Below are 17,992 nucleotides of genomic sequence, written 5' to 3' on the forward strand. Positions count from 1 at the left end.
GATGTGGAACTTTTAGAGTCTTTATTGGATTTGTTACGGTATTGCTTCTGTTTCATGTTTTGGTCCTTTGGCCGCGAGAAATGTGGGATCCTAGCTCCCTGACCAGAGATCGATCGTGTACCCCATGCGTTGGAAGGCGAAGTCTTAGCCACTGGACCACCAGGGAAGTCCCAGCCACTGGACCACCAGGGAAGTCCCGACATGTCCACACTGGCTGCTTGACTTGGATTTGTGTAAATGGACTGACTTCTACATTGTGGTTCTTCCCTGGATACGTGTTGTCACACATCCGATATCATATGGAGAATATTAAGCAGAAGAAAGGCTTTAAATAACGTAAGAACTACCAAATCTCTCTGCCCTCATTTCTTTTAATAAACTAAATTCCTTCCCTCCCTCCTAAATATAGTGCCGACTGTATCCACTCCTGTTCACCTGGAGTTAGGGAAAAACAAACCCTTTGATAACAAGCAAACCCCTGTTAAAATCTCCACCCTGTACTTTGGGGCTACTCCCCAGATTCTGAGCTCAAATCTCAGGGGAGTTCGGCTCTGTCAAGTTTAGCAATCTTTGCCCGCAAGGCAGGAACCGAGCATCATAAACTCCACCCCCTGAAAAAGACCTGCCCCGCCCCCGGCCCGGCTTGGAGAGGAGGCCGCTGCGGGGGAGTGGGCCCTTCCTATCGGCCCTGGGCAAGGGTTTCAACCTGTGTGTACCTTTCGGGTAATGGTTGTATCTGCCTGGTCCAGTTGGTCTCATCAATAAGTGGGGCTCCCATCTTGGCACTCGAAATCCGTTGGAACACCTGAATTCTCGCTCCAGGGATGCACTAGTTTCCCAGGACCGCCTTTAACAAACTTGGTGGCTTAAAACAAGAGAAATGTACTCTGTCACAGTTCTGAAGGCCAGGAGTCTGAAATCAGGGTGTCTGCAGGGGTGCACTCCCTCCGGGGGCTCTAAAGAAGGATGCTTCTTGCTTCTTCCGGCTCCTGTGGCCCCAGGAGTTCCTTGCCTTTTGGCTCCATCACGCCAACTTCTGCCTCTGTCTTCACATGGCCTCCTGCCCTGCTCCCTCTGGGTGTCTCTTACAATGACACTTGTCGTGGGGTAACCCAGGATGGTCTCATCTTGAGGCCTGTAAGTTAATTGCATCCGCAAAGACCCTTTTTTCCAAATAAGATCACAGTCACAGGTTCCAGGAGTTGTGACGTGGATACCTTTTTTTTTAGGCTACCGCTCAACCCACTACGGGTACTATGTCCAAATCTCCTCCTATTGGCTGCATGGTATCAACCTGGGCTAGTTTCGGTCAGAAACAATTACCTACCAGCTGTGCTTCCTTAGCTAAGTCATTAGATAAGTTGGCCTCAGTTTCCTCATCTGTATAATGGGGTTGCTAACACCTACCTCAACGGATCATCGTGAAGGATTACAATGAGACAGCATGGAAAGCCCTTAGCGTGATGTCTGGCATTTGACACGCACTTCATTCAATAAGCAGCTTATTCTTATGATAACTTTAAAAGCCTGTCAGGTACTTGGCACACGGTGGGTGCTAACAAGGGCTCTCTAATTTGGGATCTGCGTGTGAGATGAGAAGCAGGGAGACAGGGTGGGTGAGACAGGAAGCAAGGCCCTCTTCTCTTCTGCTGCTCTGGCATTCAGCTAGCTGAATGGGTAGAGAATAGAAGAGATTTTTTCGAAAGTCCTTGGAAGTTTTTGATGAACTATGGAAAAAAATATGTGCTGAATACGTGAATGCATTGAACTCGCTTTCTACGCCCGCATACGTCAGCCACCGAGGGAAGAGGTGGCGGGACTTGAGGACAGCAGAGTATCCAGGTTGAAGATGGGAGAACCCCGTCATCACGACCAGAGGCAGAATGTTGAACCCAACCCTCTGGAGAGTATGGGAAGTACCACCTGACGAAGCCAGGCCGGGGTGACGCTAATTAGGAGAATCAGGTCCAGCCTCAACCCTCCAACCAAGGAGATTTAGGACTTTGATCAGGGTGGCTCCGAGAGGGAGGTGGAATTCTCAGATAGGGTGAGGGGTGAGCCTTGGTTGAGGAAGGAAAGACGCGGAGCATATTGGTGTCCTGGGGTGGCCATAACAGAGTCCCACAGTGGGCAGCTTTACTTTATTTTAATTTATTTTATTTTTTGACCGAGCTGTACAGCATGTGGGATCTCCTTTCCCTGATTAGGGATCAAACCCGCGCCCCTGCATTGGAAGCATAGAGTCTTAACCACTGGACCACCAGGGAAGTCCTCCGGTGGGCAGCTTCAAACAGGGGAAATGTATCCTCTGAAGGTTCTGGCGGCCAGAAGTTTGAGATCAAGGCGTTGGCAGGGCCATGCTCTGTCGGAAGGCCCTAGGAAGGAATCTGCTCCGTGCTTCTCCCTTGGCTTCTGCGTTGCCGGCAGTCCTAGGTCCGATATCATGTGGCGTTCTCCTCGGTGTCTGTCTCCGTGTCTCTCCTCTTCTTGTAAGGACTCCAGTCATACTGGACGAAGGGCCCACCCTACCCCAGGACGACCTCATCTTAACTTGATAACATCTGCAAAGACCCTGTTTCCAAATAAGGTCACCTTCTGAGGTTCTGGGAAGGCTGTGAGTTTTTCGGGGACAAATCCGACCCCATACAGGAAGGAGCGTGAAGGAGAGAAGGAACAAGCGGGGCTGACCACAAGCCTTGGTCCCTGCCCCTGCACCAGGATCCGGCCGTTTGTGGTTCACAAAATGTCCCCCAAACAAGCTTGGGGGAGGGCGGGACCATAGCACCCCAACCTTGTCATCTCCCCAGCCTCCCCTTCCCCGCTCACCCAAACCCGCTCCACTGTCCCGTCCCCCAGGTCAGGATCGGGAGGCTGCCCTGGACGCCCTCCACTCTCTCACTCCCCTCCCCTCCCCTGTCAACCTGTGTCACTTTCACCCTTCCTACCCGATGGGTCCCACTGCTTCACTCCATCCTGGGTCCCCGTCCCAGCCTCCAGGGTCGGGGGCTGAAACCCCTCCATCCAGTGGTGGCTGAGTGACTGCTGATGACCAGCAGGTCCTCGCCCCAAACCTTCAAGGCCTGTCCTCTTGGCCTCTGATGCCGGGACCTCTTCCAGGTGGCTGCTTCGCAGGGGTGCCATGTGTGCTTTGGGGATCCAGCTGAACCCAGCACTGGCAGTTCAGGGGTGGGGGCCACCTTGCCTCCTGCCCACTGCAGCCCGGGCACTGGTCCATCCCAGCACCCACTGCACAGCTCACCTAGCAGTGTTGCCCGGGAGGAGGAATTCCATTCGCTTACTTAACGTTCCCCCGGCACGCAGTACGTATCCTGTAACTGTCTGCAAGGGTGTGATCCCCATTTTATACGGAGATATGGACACTCAGAGCAAACAGCTCACATCATTCAGCCAGTGGGTGACAGCCAAGCTTCAGACCCCCCAGCCTCAGCCAGCAGAAAAGACACGCGCAGGATCCCAGAGTGACCCGTCACTCTGTGGGGCCCCGTCACCAGCCCCCAAGAGGCTGAAGTCTGGGCAGATTTGGGGCAGCACGTCAGGGACCACAGAGGGTTACTGAGCTCTCCTCTCGGTGCTCAGACCAAACTTGCAGCCCCTGCTTGGGATCCCACCCAGATACGCTAACCATCAGAGTCTCCCTCGGCCGCAAACCCTCCCTGACCTGCCTCTCGGCCCATCAACCCGGTTTGTTCGGGGCAAGATCACTGTCCACTTGGGCTCACGGGTCAGACACGCAGGAGTACCGGGGAGTCCCCTCTGTCCCCGTGGTCTCGCCTGAGGTTGGCCTCAGCTCTAAGCACCCCCTCAGCCCCTCAACCCACCTGCCTCTCCACCTGGGCAGGGCCAGATCTGGCCCGTCCTCCCAGGGCTGCATCCTAACCTGTCACCCTGACCCACATCCCCTGACACCTGGAATCTGCAGACAGTGACAGTCACGGCACCTTACGTGTCAATGGCTCCCCTCACCTACTGACCATCCCAACTGCTTTGGGAAGCGTCTGGCCTCTGCCTCTGCTCCTGGCACATCTCCTATCCTCTCGATAGGGCAGTTGCCGCCCTGCCCTGTCCCTCCCGTGCCCCCCTGAGGCTTCTGTGATCACCTGGGACGCTCCAGTCTCCCGGGTGGGCGTGGCCAATGGGTTCAGAATCAACAAGAGAGAAGTAGCTCAGCTCTCTCCCCTTGAGTAGGACAAGCCGGGAACCCTGGGTCCCATCGCGGTAAACTGCTCCTTAAGTCACCTTGCTTGGACTTCCTTCTTAGACCCCACAGGTGCTTCCTGGGATCACCGCCGCCGGGGATCACCTCCCAGCTAAACTCCTTCAACTGAATCCTAGTTCAGGGTCAGCTTCTGGCTTAAATCCAAGCTAAGCCACCACCTCCTTCCTCTCCCGGCATAGCTGTGTCCACACCCACCTGTGCATTTATTCCTCCACGCCAGGGCTCACCAGGCCCCTCGCCCTGCAATGCCCTGCCCCACAGCTATACTCTGAAAGCAACGGAGCTCAGACTCAAGCCCAAGCCTCCAGGATCTCAATCGTCACTGACATCCACCAACTAGGTGACTTGCAAGTAAAGTAACCGCCTAGAGCCTCAGTTTCCCCACGCAGAGTGGAGGTGATGGCAATCACCCCAGGGTGTCGTGAGGGGTTAGGGAGATAATAGAGTGTGAGGCTCGCCAGTGGAGATGGGGACTGCCTTCTCGGTGCTCCCCACCCTGTTTATACCTCTTGCTGGCATCTATCCTGGGCCCTCTTCTGAGGTGGTGGGTTGACGGTGTTGTCCCCGTCAGCCTGGGAGCCCCTTGAAGGTACCAGTGTCCCCATAGCCTCCAGCACGACACCTGTCACGTAAAGCAAGAGCCAGTTCCTTCTCACTCTGCTCCCCGATAATCACTCCCCTGGAAGCACTTTGGCTTAGTCCACGGAGAGGAGAAGCAGGCTTGGGGTCAGACAAGTAAAAAAGAACTTCCTCTCTTGCTCTGCAGAAAGCCTCCAGGCTCAGAATCACAGCTGGGTCATAAGTCTGGAAGTAAAACCATCACCAAATGAGAGAGGAAACCAGAGAACCAATTCCACTCTCGGGTTCGTTCGGTCTCGCACGTGCAAAGGTGAGAGAGACCGAGGGCTTGTCCCCCTTCCCCTCCCCGCCTGCGTGTTCCCTTCCTCCTTATAAGGGTCATCCCGCATGTATGTGCGACACACGGACACATTCTTGAACAAGAACTGCACAGCTGACTTAGAGCCTCTGATGATGTGGGTGTGAAAGTACTAATCAGGATGGAGCTCTAATAATAGGAGCTTTGGGACAGAGACAGTGTCAGGTGGGACCGAGGCTCGGCTCCCGTGGGGACTGCACTCGCCTTTGCGGTACCCGCAGTGGGGCTGCGGGCCATCAGGGGTGCGCCCGGGGAGCACCTACACTGTCTCACTTGATGCACATCAGACACTTTTACCAGGGGAACCAGGCATTGAAAGCAGTTTCTGACTCCCAAGATGGTCAGGTACCACCTTCCCACTCTGTCCTTCCCAGAGAAGTTTGTGCTGGGAGGTGGTGCGGGGATGCTCCCCCGAGGCTGTGGGCATGGCGGCCGCACCTTGCGTACAACCCCAGTCTCTCCAGTTCCCCGTGCTCCTCCCGGCGGGCGTCCCAGAGCGTCTTCCTTTGGGGCTACCTCCTCTCGAATTACTGAGAGCTGGCGTTTGGGGATCTGGCAGACCCGGGTTCACATATAGGGCTCCCAACACACAGCTGGGTGGCTGGGTTGGTTCACATCGCTGCACCTCAGTATTCCCATCTGTAAACGGGGCATCATGTTACTATTTCCCAGGGCTATTAAGAGGAGACAATCAAATAACGTACGTAACAATACTTAGTCAGTGCTAGCACTTGAACGTCTTCTGCAAGCACTAATTCTAGTCTCCTCCCCCGCCCAGCCGCCACCTTCCTGGTTCTAATCCTCTACGTCAGCCCAGCCGACATCCGTTTTGGGGGAACAGAGGTGTCCACTGGGGCCGAGGCAGAGGAACAGATTGGAGGTCTGCCGTAGAACCTAGCACCTATCACTGGCAGTGCTGTACGGAATACTTAAAATCCTGCCAACAGGGTAGATCTGGTGTCATGTGCCCTTACCACGAAAGAAAAAAGTAAATGAAAAACAAGTTTTTAATAAAGGAGGCGGAGGGAAACTTTTGGATGAATAAGTTCATGGTCTCGATTGTGGCGATGGTCTCACGGGTGTATCCTTATCTCCAAAACTCATCAAGTTGTACACAGGAAATATATACAGCTTTTTGTATTCCAGTCATACCTCAATAATGTGGTTTCTCTGGGTTTTAAATTTGCCTCTGAAAATCGTACTGTTGCTTGCAGTGTAGGTAAGAAAATGCATGTGTAATAGGAAAACAGCCACCCCACCTCCGCAGAGCTTTTGATCCTGGACCTGTAATAACACCAGGAAGGAGACCCAACTAGAAGGGCAGGTGGCCAGAGGTGGTGGAGACGCCCTGGGTTTGGAATCAGACAGCCCTGAGCTGGAATCTTTTTTTTTTTAAATAGATTTATTTATTTTTATTTATTTATTTTTGGCTGCATTGGGTCTTTGTTTCTGCTCGCAGGCTCTCTCTAGTTGCGGCGAGCGGGGGCTACTCTTCGTTGCGGTGCGCGGGCTTCTCGTTGCTGTGGCTTCTCTTGTTGTAGAGCATGGGCTCTAGGCGAGCGGGCTCAGTAGTTGTGGCTCACAGGCTCTAGAGCGCAGGCTCAGTAGTTGTGGAACACGGGCTTAGTTGCGGCACACAGGCTTAGTTGCTCCGCGGCATGTGGGATTTTCCTGGGCCAGGGAAGATCCTGGACCCGAGTCCCTTGTATTGTCAGGCGGATTCTTAACCACTGTGCCACCAGGGAAGTCCCCTGAGTTGGGATCTTGACTCTAGCCCACTCTGGCCAAGACCTGGGACAAGTTATTAGCTTCCCTGGGCTTCTAAAACGTCCTTTACAAAAAGCAAGTAATTACATCTGCCCCCCGGGTGGGCAGGAGGCATGAGATTTACTTAGATGATGACGTAGTGAAACAGTCTAGTCGGCCTGGGGGGTGGGCACATATGGTGATGGGTAACCCATCCATGCTGGTTTCCTTTCTCATCTCTCCCTCTTTAAATACCCAGGGAGCCTCAGCCTCAGACTGGCACCCTCAGGACCTCCATCTCAACCCATCAGAACCTCCCCCATCCTGCCCCTCCAGAGCAGCCTTGTGTGTGTGAAGCGACTTGGGATTGCAGGAACAACCTGGTCTGGTTGATTGTCAACCTATAATCCACAACACAGAGGACGCGTCCTTCCTTGTCAGCTGACTTATCAAGAGGTGTATAGTTTAGAAATGCGACTGTGGATCAACGAAGGTTTTTGCAGGGAAAAGCTTTGAGACTTCTTGGAATAAGTGTATTTGAAACAAAAATTTCAAACTGTAGTCAGCCAATGTCTGGCTGATATCCATGAGGGGAACCCAGGAGACCGGAGCTCCAGTCCGTCTCCCCGCTGACCTTGAACAAGGTCTTTCCACTGAGTGCTGGGGCAGGAAGGGCCCTTACAGGTCAGAGAGGGGAAGCACCACCCAGGGATCCCTGGTCAGGGAACTAAGATCTCCGGTGCCGTGCGGCGGGGCGTGGTCAAAATAAATGGAAAAAAAAAAAAAGCGTGGTGGGGGGAGTGGGTGGGATTTGGACACAGGCACACAGGGTGGAGGCAGACGTCGGGGTGATGCGTCTACAAGCGAAGGAGCGCCAAAGACGGTCAGAAAACCTTCAGAAACCAGGGGAGAGGCCCGGAACTGTCTCCCTGGGAGCCCTCGGGAGGAACCTGCCCTGTGCACACCTTGATCTCGGATTCCGGCCTCCAGACTATGAGAGAGTACGTGTCTGTTGTTTAAGCCTCCCTGTGCGCGGTGCTTTGTTAAGACAGCCCCAGGAAACTTCCACAGGGGCCCCGTAGCAAGTGTTAATTTCTGCTCTGGACCAATCAGCCACACAGAGTTCCTCAAACTCAATTGAGCCAGGCTGCATCCAGGGTGGTTGGATCCCTCTACTGAGAGGCTGTGGGAGGGATTAAGTGAGGACCAGCAGGGGACAGATGAGCTCAAGGGAAGAACTTCCTTTCCGGAGATCATTTCCTTTTTTTGTTTTTTTGGAAAACAGCACTTTTAGGAAAAAATACATCTAAAGTCTGCGTTCAGAGCAGAGGCCTTGAACACTGCAGGGCGAGTGGGTCCTGTCTGGTGCCTGGAGGAGGGGATGGGCAGCCCTCCCTCCAGTGCGTCAGCGAGGGTCCAAGGGGTGGGGACTGTGCTGTGCTGGACGTGTGTCCAGGGCATTTGTGGCGCCCCAGGTCGTGTCCCCGTGACCGTGAGCAGGTCCTGGTAGCTGCACTGTGCCTGTGTTTCCTCACTCGCTGGGGGGTGGTCATCACTCCTGCCCTCCCAGGCCTCTGCAGCTGCTGTGTTGGTGGCATCAAGCGACTCTCCGAGGGCCAGGGCGTGGAGTTGACGAGGGATATCAACGCGTTTCCGGCGAGCCGTCCATGTGCACAGCCCCCCCAGGGGGGAATTCTGAGGCCCCAAACGTCCTGAGTTTCCTCCACCACCCAGTGTGTTGCTTATTTGGCAGGAAACCCTGCCCTGAGCTGACAGGAGGCTCTTCACTGCCCTCATTGTGCTTCTGGTGAGTAGAAGTGCATCTGGCTGTGGAAATACCGAGGTTTGATAATTGAGGAATGAGGTGACCCGCTGGAGAGGTCAGGAATGTTTGGTCCACGCTTCAGGTGACTATTAAAATCTGAGAAATTTTGGTCACTGTGTATCAGAACGTACCTGGCCCCGTGCTGGGTGCTTGCTAGACCTCGCGCCGTCTTCTAATGAGGAGATGCAGGAGCGAGGGTCCCAGAAACCGCCCAAGAGGCCAGAGAGCCGCGGGGCAGCGGGACCTGGAGTAGAGCCTTTGCCTGCTCATCGGAACTAAACGGTGTGTGGGATCCCTGGGGCCACTGTAACAAGGTACCACCGACTGGGGAGGGGGCACTTAAAACCACAGAAATGTTTTTGTTCACAGTCTGGAGGCCAGAAGTCCTAGATCAAGACGTCAGCAGGGCTGGTTCCTTTTGGAGGAGAATCCTTCCCAAGTCTCCTCCAGCTTCCTGTGGTTCCGACAATGCTTGGCGTTCCTCGGCTTATAGACGCCAACCTCTGTCTCCGTCGTCACAGGGCCTTCTCCCTGTGTGTCTCTCTCCGCTCCCCTACTTATAAGGACACCAGTCACATTGGATTTAGGGCCCACCCTGATCCAGTACAACTTCATCTTAACTAATGACCAGAAGTGTGTGTGATATGCGGCTGGAGAGAGGAGGGGATGACTCCAGGGACTGATGGGTGGGGCCGATGCCCCGTGGGGCTGCTGAACTCACGCTAGCATGTATTGAGTGGAGATGCCCGGCAACCTCCAAGGAGATGCACCGGGGCAGCTGGGGCACAGGTCTGAGCCTGCCAGTGTCCGGCAGGTGTCTCCCAGGTACGATATCGCGCAGCCTCTGAGCTGGCAGGCAAGTGACTGGACAGGGTCTGGCCACCCACTTTGCAGGAAGCAGAGTGACTGTCATGCTGCTGTCGGCTCTATGGCTCGACGCGAGTGAGGCCTGAGTCTTCTGCACCGGCGTCCCAGGCTCTAGACAGCACTGTCCCTGACCTCTAGCCACTGCTCTGGACCAAGGGGAACTGTGCCAGGGTAAGATGAAGTGGAGCATTGGGAAGACAGCAGTCCCTGGAGTCACGATAGGATCACATGAAATACAGGATGCCTTCTAGAGAGGGCAGAAAATGGTGCCTACAACAGTAACACCAATGGAAGTCAAATCTGTACCCTCCCTGAGAACTCACTCAGTTCAGACATTCAAGCCCCCCCAAACCCTCACTTCCTCTGTGCCAAGTCTGCGGTAGCCCCAGGAATCTGCGCCTGCCTCCCGGTGCTGCTTGTGAAGTCCTTTTTCAACATTCACCTTGGCCTTTTAGGAATCTTTCCCAGGAAGAGAAACTGAAGACTCATTCTTTAGTCTGAGAATATTCACGAAGATGTTCGGTTCTTTCCAGTGGACTAAGGGCTTCTCATTAACCCTCACCAGAACACTGCATTATGAGAGCTACAGCTATTCCCCTTCTGAGTCGGGTCCTTCCAAAGCAGAGGGCAAATCGAGCTTAAAGTCTGTTTCTGAGGTGCAATCCTAGGGCAGCAAGAGTAAGGGAAAGACAAGGAGAGAAAAACCACGGGGACAGATTATTGGGCTGTCCGCCACTTCCCACGAATGACAGCTGTTTGTTGGGTTCTGTGGGATGTTTAGCAGGCCTCCTGGTGGGCCCACTGGGCCCCAGAGCATTCTAACCAGCTAGGGACGGAGCGATGTTGATTTGCTGGCTCCTTCCTGAATCCTGTTTCTAGTTGGTCCAAGTTCATTTGATGAAGTAACTCGCTCCCCTGGACTTCTGAGTTGTGTTTTTCAGCCCGTTGGTCGGTCTACCCCAAGGTGTAGAGCTTCACTCAGAAGCCAGAACAGGCGGGAGCAGCAGGGCCCCCGAGGGTCCACAGGGTTGGACACGGTGCTGGAGCCACTGCAGCTCCCCCTGTGGCAGGAGCGTGGCCGAGGCTGTGCTCCAGCCCTCACTTCGAGGCCAGTTAAGCTGGGGGTGGGCAGAGACTGTGATTGGGGCTCTCCACTGAGCAAGCAGCCAAGGTCTGGGGCCAGGAGGCGCCGAGTGGGTCTGGGGGTAACTGCGGTTGGGTGGATAATTCCCATTTTACATCCGAAGAAATGGAGGCTGGGAGATGTTCAGTAACTTGTCAAGAGGTGGACCCAAGTCTCAAACCCAGATATCCAGGCTCCAGTCCAGGCCCCTGTCCACCTGACCACAATGCAAGTAAGAGAAATGTGGACGCTGGGATGAATTGCAGACATGGCTCATGTCTATGGCCATGATTAACAGCTCACCTTTCCAAAAATGGAACCTACCTTCCTTTCAGCCTTCATTCATTCAACCTCTCGCTCACTTACTCATCAGGTAAGCACCTACTTGACTCCAGGGCCCTGTGCCTTCCGTCAACACCCGTATACTGTGCTCTGCCCACAAGCCAGACCCAGAGTCGGCTCAGGCTCCAGCGGGGAAGCAGTTACCTTTCCTCTGGGGCGGAATGTCCCCCTTGCTAAGAAAGCTCTTCATGGTGAGTCTTCAGAGGGAGGAGTGAAGAATTGATGTGTAGAAATGAGAAGAAGTTCCCAGAAAAGGTGGCATTTGAAGTGACTCTTGGGGGATGAAGAGGATTTTAAAAAGCGGGTTCTGAGAGAAAGGGCATTCCAGATGGACAGCATGGGCCAAGAGCGGGTGTCCCGGCGTGCGGGACGCTTTAAGGGAAAAGTGTGTCTGAAGCAGCAGCACAGAACTCCTTGTAGGTTTTGTTTCTGTTTTCTTTTTTCTCCACATAACCAGTCCCCTCACTGTCAGAGAGCACCCAGCCCTAGGCCTTTGTCACTTGCTCAGGAATTAGGTAACTGAAAACAACAGAGAAGAGGATCATTGACGGAAACTTGCCAACAGCACCATCCCCCCAGTCAGCATCTGCCTGAGGCTGTGTAGGTCATGGACAGCTTGAATATCCTCTCTGTTGATTTAATTACATACATGGCCAATGAAATGATTATGAAATTTTACTAAAAAGCCAGTGACATTTACAGAGATTACAATAGGAACCCTCTCGCATGCACTCTCCCTCTGGCCCTGGGAACACTGGTCCCTGGGCAGTCTACTTTCCCTGGCTGGCGTCCAGGCCAGCTAAAGTGCTAAGTAGAGGGGGACACCATCCAAGCTGGGCTGAACCTGGAGTGGAAGGAGCCAGAGTCAGACTTTTTGTTTTGCATTTGGTGAGCCCTGCTTCTCCCCAGCTGGCGCTAGACGAAACCGATGACAGCGCTTAGCACGCGCATTAGTTTTTTGAGTTTTTAACAAAGCTCACAAAGTAATCAGTGATTCCTCGCTGAGTGTTTCCCAAAGGCTAGGTGCTGGGGGTGGGGAGAAGACCCTGGTGTTCGGGGGGCCCAGGAAACACAGCAAGTCACTTGTGGCAAATGTCCTGAATAGGAGGTCAGAACAACACTGGGGTCCCGACCTGAAAAAAATTCCAACAACTTCTGCTGACAGTAGAAGCAAGGGGCGGCACGTTGGTACATGCTGAAAGGGGCCATTTGTTAACTGCCTGTGCCTGGGTATTTTTTGTGCTGCAGAGGAATACGAAGCTATAATGATTCATCGGTGTAAACGTTTAACGTTTACTTTGAGTAATACGGTTGCACCATTTCTCCCCAGCATCTCTCAAACATACCAGGATGCTGCCGATACGGCACAAAGCTTTCCGACGTTAATTGGTAAAGATGGTAACTCCACGATGCTAATCGACTCGGAGACATTAACCTCCTGGCTGCGGGGCTGGGAGTTTTGAAATGCGATCTCGGCAGCTGTAGTTATAATTGTTTAATGTCACATTGACCGGGCACGTTTACGATTTTTAACAACAGTCTTAAAAAGTCTAGTGACATCTGTTGAGAGTTTAATTGTGAGTGTAAAAAAAAATCATTAAAGGAACAGTCAAGAGATCAATTTTCATACTGTTTAAATAACACGGTGGCCATCAGGCGGTGGCGGAATCTGGCGACATGAGTAATTTAATCTCCCAAGTCGCAGCGCCAGTGCACAGGAGGCAGTAGGGGAGGGAGGCGGACGGAGACAGAGAAAGAGGGAGCAGCGGGAAAGGGGGATCGGCGAGAGCCAGAGGAGAACAGAAATGGAAAAGTGGACATTTCCCCTCCCACCGGAAAGTATCTCCAACCCCGGCCTCAAGCTGGGCGTCCGGTTTTCCTCGGCTTTGGCTGGGGGCGGGGGCAGCACGGAGGAGGAGCAGCCGGCGCGAGCGGCCCGGGGGCTGGCGCCCCAAGCCGCGGGCTCGGGAGTTTGCGCCCCTCCGCGCCGCCACTTTTGTTCTGCGCTCCAGGCGCCGGGCCGCGGCGGGGCGGCAGTGCGCACGCGCGGGCGGGGCGGGGGCGGGGCGGGCGGCGGGCTCCGGCACCGCCCCCCGCCGCCCCGGCCCGCTCCATCCGGGCACTGCCGAATTAGCATCGTGCCGAGGCACAACTTTGCCGAGGCCCAGCGAGATCCAGGCGCGCGCTCCGGAGGAAATATAGTCCCTGCTGGCTGGCGGCTCTCGCGGGCGGCGGCGGCAGCGGCGGCGGCGGGGCGGGCGCGCGCGGGGCTGCGCGGGGCTGCGCGGGGCTCCCGGCGCCGGGGGGCCATGCGCCGGGCCGCGCCGGCAGCCTGGGGACCCGGCGCAACTTGCCGGGCAGCCTGAGGAGTTGGGGCGGCCGCGGGCTCGGCGCCGCGGCGCCCGGCCGCCTTTCTTCCCCCTCGCCAGAACCCGCCTCCCTTTTGGCCGTGGGGGAGGGGGCTCGTGTCCCCCCCTCCCCGGAGACCCGGTCGGCCCCCGTCCGCTCCAGCCCCCGCGGAGCCGCGCAACTTCCCCGGAGCCGGGGCCAAAGTGAGCGCAAAGTGCTGCCCAAGTTGCCGGGATGGAGCTGCAGAGCCGGCCCGAGGCGCTCGCCGTGGAACTCGCGCGCCACCAGGTAGGCGGTCGGGGGCTGCGGGCCTGGGGTCGGGGCTCCAGGCACCGGAGACCCGCGTCCTCTTCCCCGTCGCAGGGTCTTCAGGGCTGGAGGGGCTCGGAGGGGCCCCTCCTTGAGCCTGCCCCAGGGGCGGGGGGCGTATGTACATGAACGGACCCCCCTCTTTGGGCTTCCCCTCTGCCCCCTCCTTTCGTACAATCCTGCACAGTTTGGGGGTCGAGGGCCCTTGGGACCCGAGCCTGGAGTCTTCTCTTTCTCGAGCAGGGTCTGCAGGACAGGGGTCCCGGGAGGGGACCCCTTGGTGCGCCTGCCCGGGGTGCGTGTGAGAGTGTGTACGCCGACCCCCTCCGGCCCCCATCCTCCGGTGCAATCCTGCACAGTTTGCAAAAGTAGTTTTGGCGATTGTTGCTCCGGCGAGCAGCGGCGTGGCGGCCGGAGCCCGAGCGGTATTGCGGCGTGCGCGTGTGTGTGTTGGGGAGATTAGGACGCGACTTGAATATTTATGAGCTTTGCTCGACACGGACTCGCCGTGTTTACTTGGCTCTTTGTTCCTCCCCCCTCCCCCGGCACACACTCACACTCACTCGCACACGTACCCCGGCCTGCAAACTTGCACGGCTCGGGCCGCGCCGCCGGGTGGCCACGGCCCCCGCCCCGCCCCGCGAGCTGCCCAGATGCGGCGGCAGCCACAGGTAAGCGGCCCCGTGCGGCACTGCCCGGCCGCCGCGCGTGCGGGACGCGGCCGGGGGAACTTGGGGCGCGCGGCTGGCGGCCCGGGCCGGGGGCTGCGGCCCGCGGGACTCCGGGCGCACTTGACGCCCGGGGCGGCCGGCCTGAGCCCGCTTCTCCGTGTTTCCGCAGAACGGCGACCTCAAGAAACAGCTCCACGAGAGGCAGCCGCGGATCGCCGCGCTCAGCGACAAACAAGTAAGCGAGCTGGAGCCTGCCCCCCGCCTCCCGCCCGGGGTGGGGAGGAGGGGTCGCCGGGCACTTTGGCAGCACCCTGAAAAGTGCCGGCCTCGGCGCCGCGCGCTCAGACTCCCAGAGGAGTCTCTCCAGCCCTCAAAGTTACCCGCACCCCCTTTTCTGGAAAGAAAGAGCCGGATTCTTGGAGGCCGAGGGGGGAGAGCGCGGCTCCCGCGGTGGCCGAAAGAGAGAAGCTGCACTTAAAAGGCGGCGAGCAGCCCGGCGTCCATTTTGAGTTGGTGGACATGTTTTTGGAATGTGGAAATTCTCCCGGCTCAGTGTCCCCCGCCTCACGCTGTTGTGAGGGTGGGGGGAGAGGGGGCGGTAATTCGGGCCTGGACACCAAACTACTTGGAAGCGATTTCTGGGTTCCGTTGCAAATCTTATTTAAAGAATCGTTCCTCCGGGCCCCCCTCCCCTCCACTTCTCCAGCATCACTTTTATTCTTGGAACCTGACGCCAGCTCCCGGGGAACAAAAGAAAGGCGCCCCCAGGACCCCCCAGTTCTGCCCCAACTTTGGTCTCCGGGCATCAGGTGTAGACTGGGACACGCAAGAAGCTCATTGCGATGGGGGGCACGCCCGCCGACCCCTCCCGGCCCCTCGGCGAGGAAAAGTTGTCCATTGTGACTTAGTTGCGCTGAGCTCAGCGGTAGGGGTTTCAGCACCACGAACAGATGCCGCCGCCGGAGCGCGGCCGGCCGCGCGCCCCCGCCCCCTCCCTCCCCGCCGCTCGCTCCCCTCCCCCTCCGCCCCTCCCCCTGCGCTCCCTGCCGGCACACGCACTCCCGCCCCTTCCCCGAGCCGCCCCGAGCCGAGAACTTTGAGCGGCGCAGCCAATGGCGCTCTCGGGGCTCCGAGGCTGGCGGGGACGGGGGCGCCGGCGCCCTCCCCGCTGCCCCCTCCCCTTCCTCCGCCCGCCCCGCGGGCCCGCCCCCGCCCTGCCGCGCCCCCGGGCCATCGATCGCGCTTCCTTCGGAATGCCGGCCGCCGCCGTCAGCATCAAACTTGGCCCGCGCTGGCCCCCGCCCCCCCACCGGCCGCTGAGCTGGCCCCCTTCTTCCTCCCCCAACTCCCGGCGGGGGCGGCCCGTGCAGAAGCCCCCGCCCTGGAGGGATTGACGGTGCGGGGAGAGACGTGGACGAGACTGGCGGGGGAGAACTCGGAGGCCGGGTGTTCATTTCGAGTCTTTAAAGTTGAAAAGTGGTGGGAGGGGGCGTGCGGGAGAGGAGGGGGCCGGGGGTTGCGGAAAGAAAGATGGCTGTTCCCGCGGGTCCGCGCCTGGTCGGGGGCGCCCGGCTGGACGGGAGGGTTGGGACGAATGCATTAACCCCTTTCTGGCGGTGCCGCGGCCCCCGTCCCCGGCCGCGCGCGCCCGCCCGCCCGGCCCGCGCCCCCGCTCAGGAGTGGAAGCTTCCATTCCCGCCGGAGGGTGGGGGGGCGGCGCGCGGCCCCGGCGAAGTCGGGGAGTTCGCGGGGGGAGGGGACCCAGGCCCGGCATTACCATTTTGATTGCTTTGATGCCATTTTTGGAGGGGGAGGGGTTGGAAGACCCTTCTCCGCTGAGCACAAAGATGTTTAATCACTGTATGGAATCAAATCAAATACTTTCTTTAAAAAAGAAAAAATCCACCACCAAATCTGGTACAGTGTGATAGCCGAGGGTTACTAAGCCTTTTTTCCACTGGGTAAAACGGCAAGTTGTTGACTCTTATGCTCGGAGTAGAAGATTTAAAAGAGAGGGGAGAGGAAATCCAATAATCCGGCAGCTTTTATCGCAACAATGTCTCTTTATGTGTGCTTCTACATGGCAGTAGTTTTACTGTTTGGAGTGGCTTTTCGGAGCTTAGGTTTGATCATTTCTGTATTGTAGCCAACTATTTCAAGGCTGTTTAAATTTTTATGATGATAGTAAATGAGTGGCTATTTATTATCTGTCATGCTTGAATTTAGATGAGGCAGAGAGAAACATTTGAAAATCATGTTTGAAGGTTGCCGTGCCGCTCGGCGAAGGAACTGTCCTACTCCAGGCTGCCTTTGCCTTTAAAATTGAACTCGGAGAAGGATGCTTGTGAACGGAATGTACCTCCATCTTTTTGTGTGTGTTTAAAAAGAAAGAAAGAAAAAAACAGAAACTTTTGTTTTCTGGCCTTTTAAAAATATTTCTCTTTTAAATGACCAAAAATAACATCTGGTAAGTATCCGGCGTTTGTCCTGGCCATTGGAACTTGTGTTTGTAACTGTAAGTGTGTTGTTTTTCCTTTTTCCTTTGTGGCATTTTACATAGCAAGGGCTCATAAAAGAGGGAGGGAGGGCCTGGGGCTGTGGTGTAGCATGTTAATAAAGCTGCCTTGTCTCTCCCAAGCTCCGCGGTGAAATCCTTCAGAGGTCACCTATGAAATGAGTTGGGCAGACTTAACATTTACTGTCTTTCTCTCCTTGGGAGAGTTCGGTGGAGATTGGCAGCTTGGCTGGGGAAAGGTGGATGCGTGAGCTCTTGGAGGTGATTGGGGCTGCACCCAGGGCTTTGAAGAGGAGAAGTAGGCACTGCTTAGTTACCCCAGCGCCTGCCCAGGAGGAGCGGAAATGCCGGATCGGGGATTAAAAAGCCAGTGTTTCAGAGTTTGCTTTTAACTCACCAGAAGAGTAAAGGTAGTGTCCCTTTAGTGATGTGCTTGGGGAAGAACTCACACCATCTTCCTCCCGGGAGATGTGGGTTTTTTGTCCTGCTCCTGCTTGGAATATGGGATAGAAAGGTTACGTTTCAATTAGAGGTGCATGTGAGGAGGGCGAGCTTGATAGTAAAAGGGACAGATGACCCCATTATCCACATTTGTTAGAGATACGGTAGCAGCAAGTGACACCTTTTGGTGCCTAGCCACCAATTTCCCATTCATGCCCTTGGCACTAGAATTTATTTACTTACTTCTAGAAACATGGACAGGTGCTTAAAGATGTTTATCAAGGACTCCTAGAAGAAGATGGGTTGTTTGTTGGTCAGCAGTAGAGAGATACAAGGTCTGTGTAAGTGTCCAGCGTTTCTCCCACCATTGGTGGACTAGGGGATAAACAAGAAGCCAGCTTCCATAGGACCGCGCTATTTGAAAACAGAGTTCATATTTTTTCCTTAAAAAAAAAATAATGAGAGAGCTGTGGGGCAGTTGGTCAGATCTGAGTCGTGGGCCAGCCCACTTCGGCCGGGCTGCATTCCCAGGTGTGGCGGCCCCTCACCACTGGGTTGTGATTCTGGTGGAAGATGGACCCCTTCCTTGTCTTTAACGAGATATGATGTGTGAAGACGTCATTAGTTGCT

General features: G+C 56.0%; 1 protein-coding gene across 3 annotated transcripts in view; it reads left to right on the forward strand.

The window, feature by feature from the left end:
* The first annotated feature begins 13,660 nt into the window (after window positions 1-13,660).
* The window catches only part of PHF21B (PHD finger protein 21B), a 95,072-nt gene continuing 90,740 nt past the window's right edge, over window positions 13,661-17,992 (forward strand). For 2 of the 3 annotated variants that reach the window (XM_065887763.1, XM_065887764.1), the window contains exons 1-2: window positions 13,661-13,714; window positions 14,576-14,641. In XM_065887763.1, the coding sequence (XP_065743835.1) occupies window positions 13,661-13,714; window positions 14,576-14,641 (120 nt within the window). Of the gene's footprint in view, window positions 13,715-14,388; window positions 14,407-14,575; window positions 14,642-17,992 lie in introns of those variants that run through there. The other variant, XM_065887765.1, reaches the window with a different exon arrangement.

Source organism: Phocoena phocoena, chromosome 11, assembly GCF_963924675.1.
Source record: "Phocoena phocoena chromosome 11, mPhoPho1.1, whole genome shotgun sequence".
Lineage (NCBI taxonomy): Eukaryota > Metazoa > Chordata > Mammalia > Artiodactyla > Phocoenidae > Phocoena > Phocoena phocoena.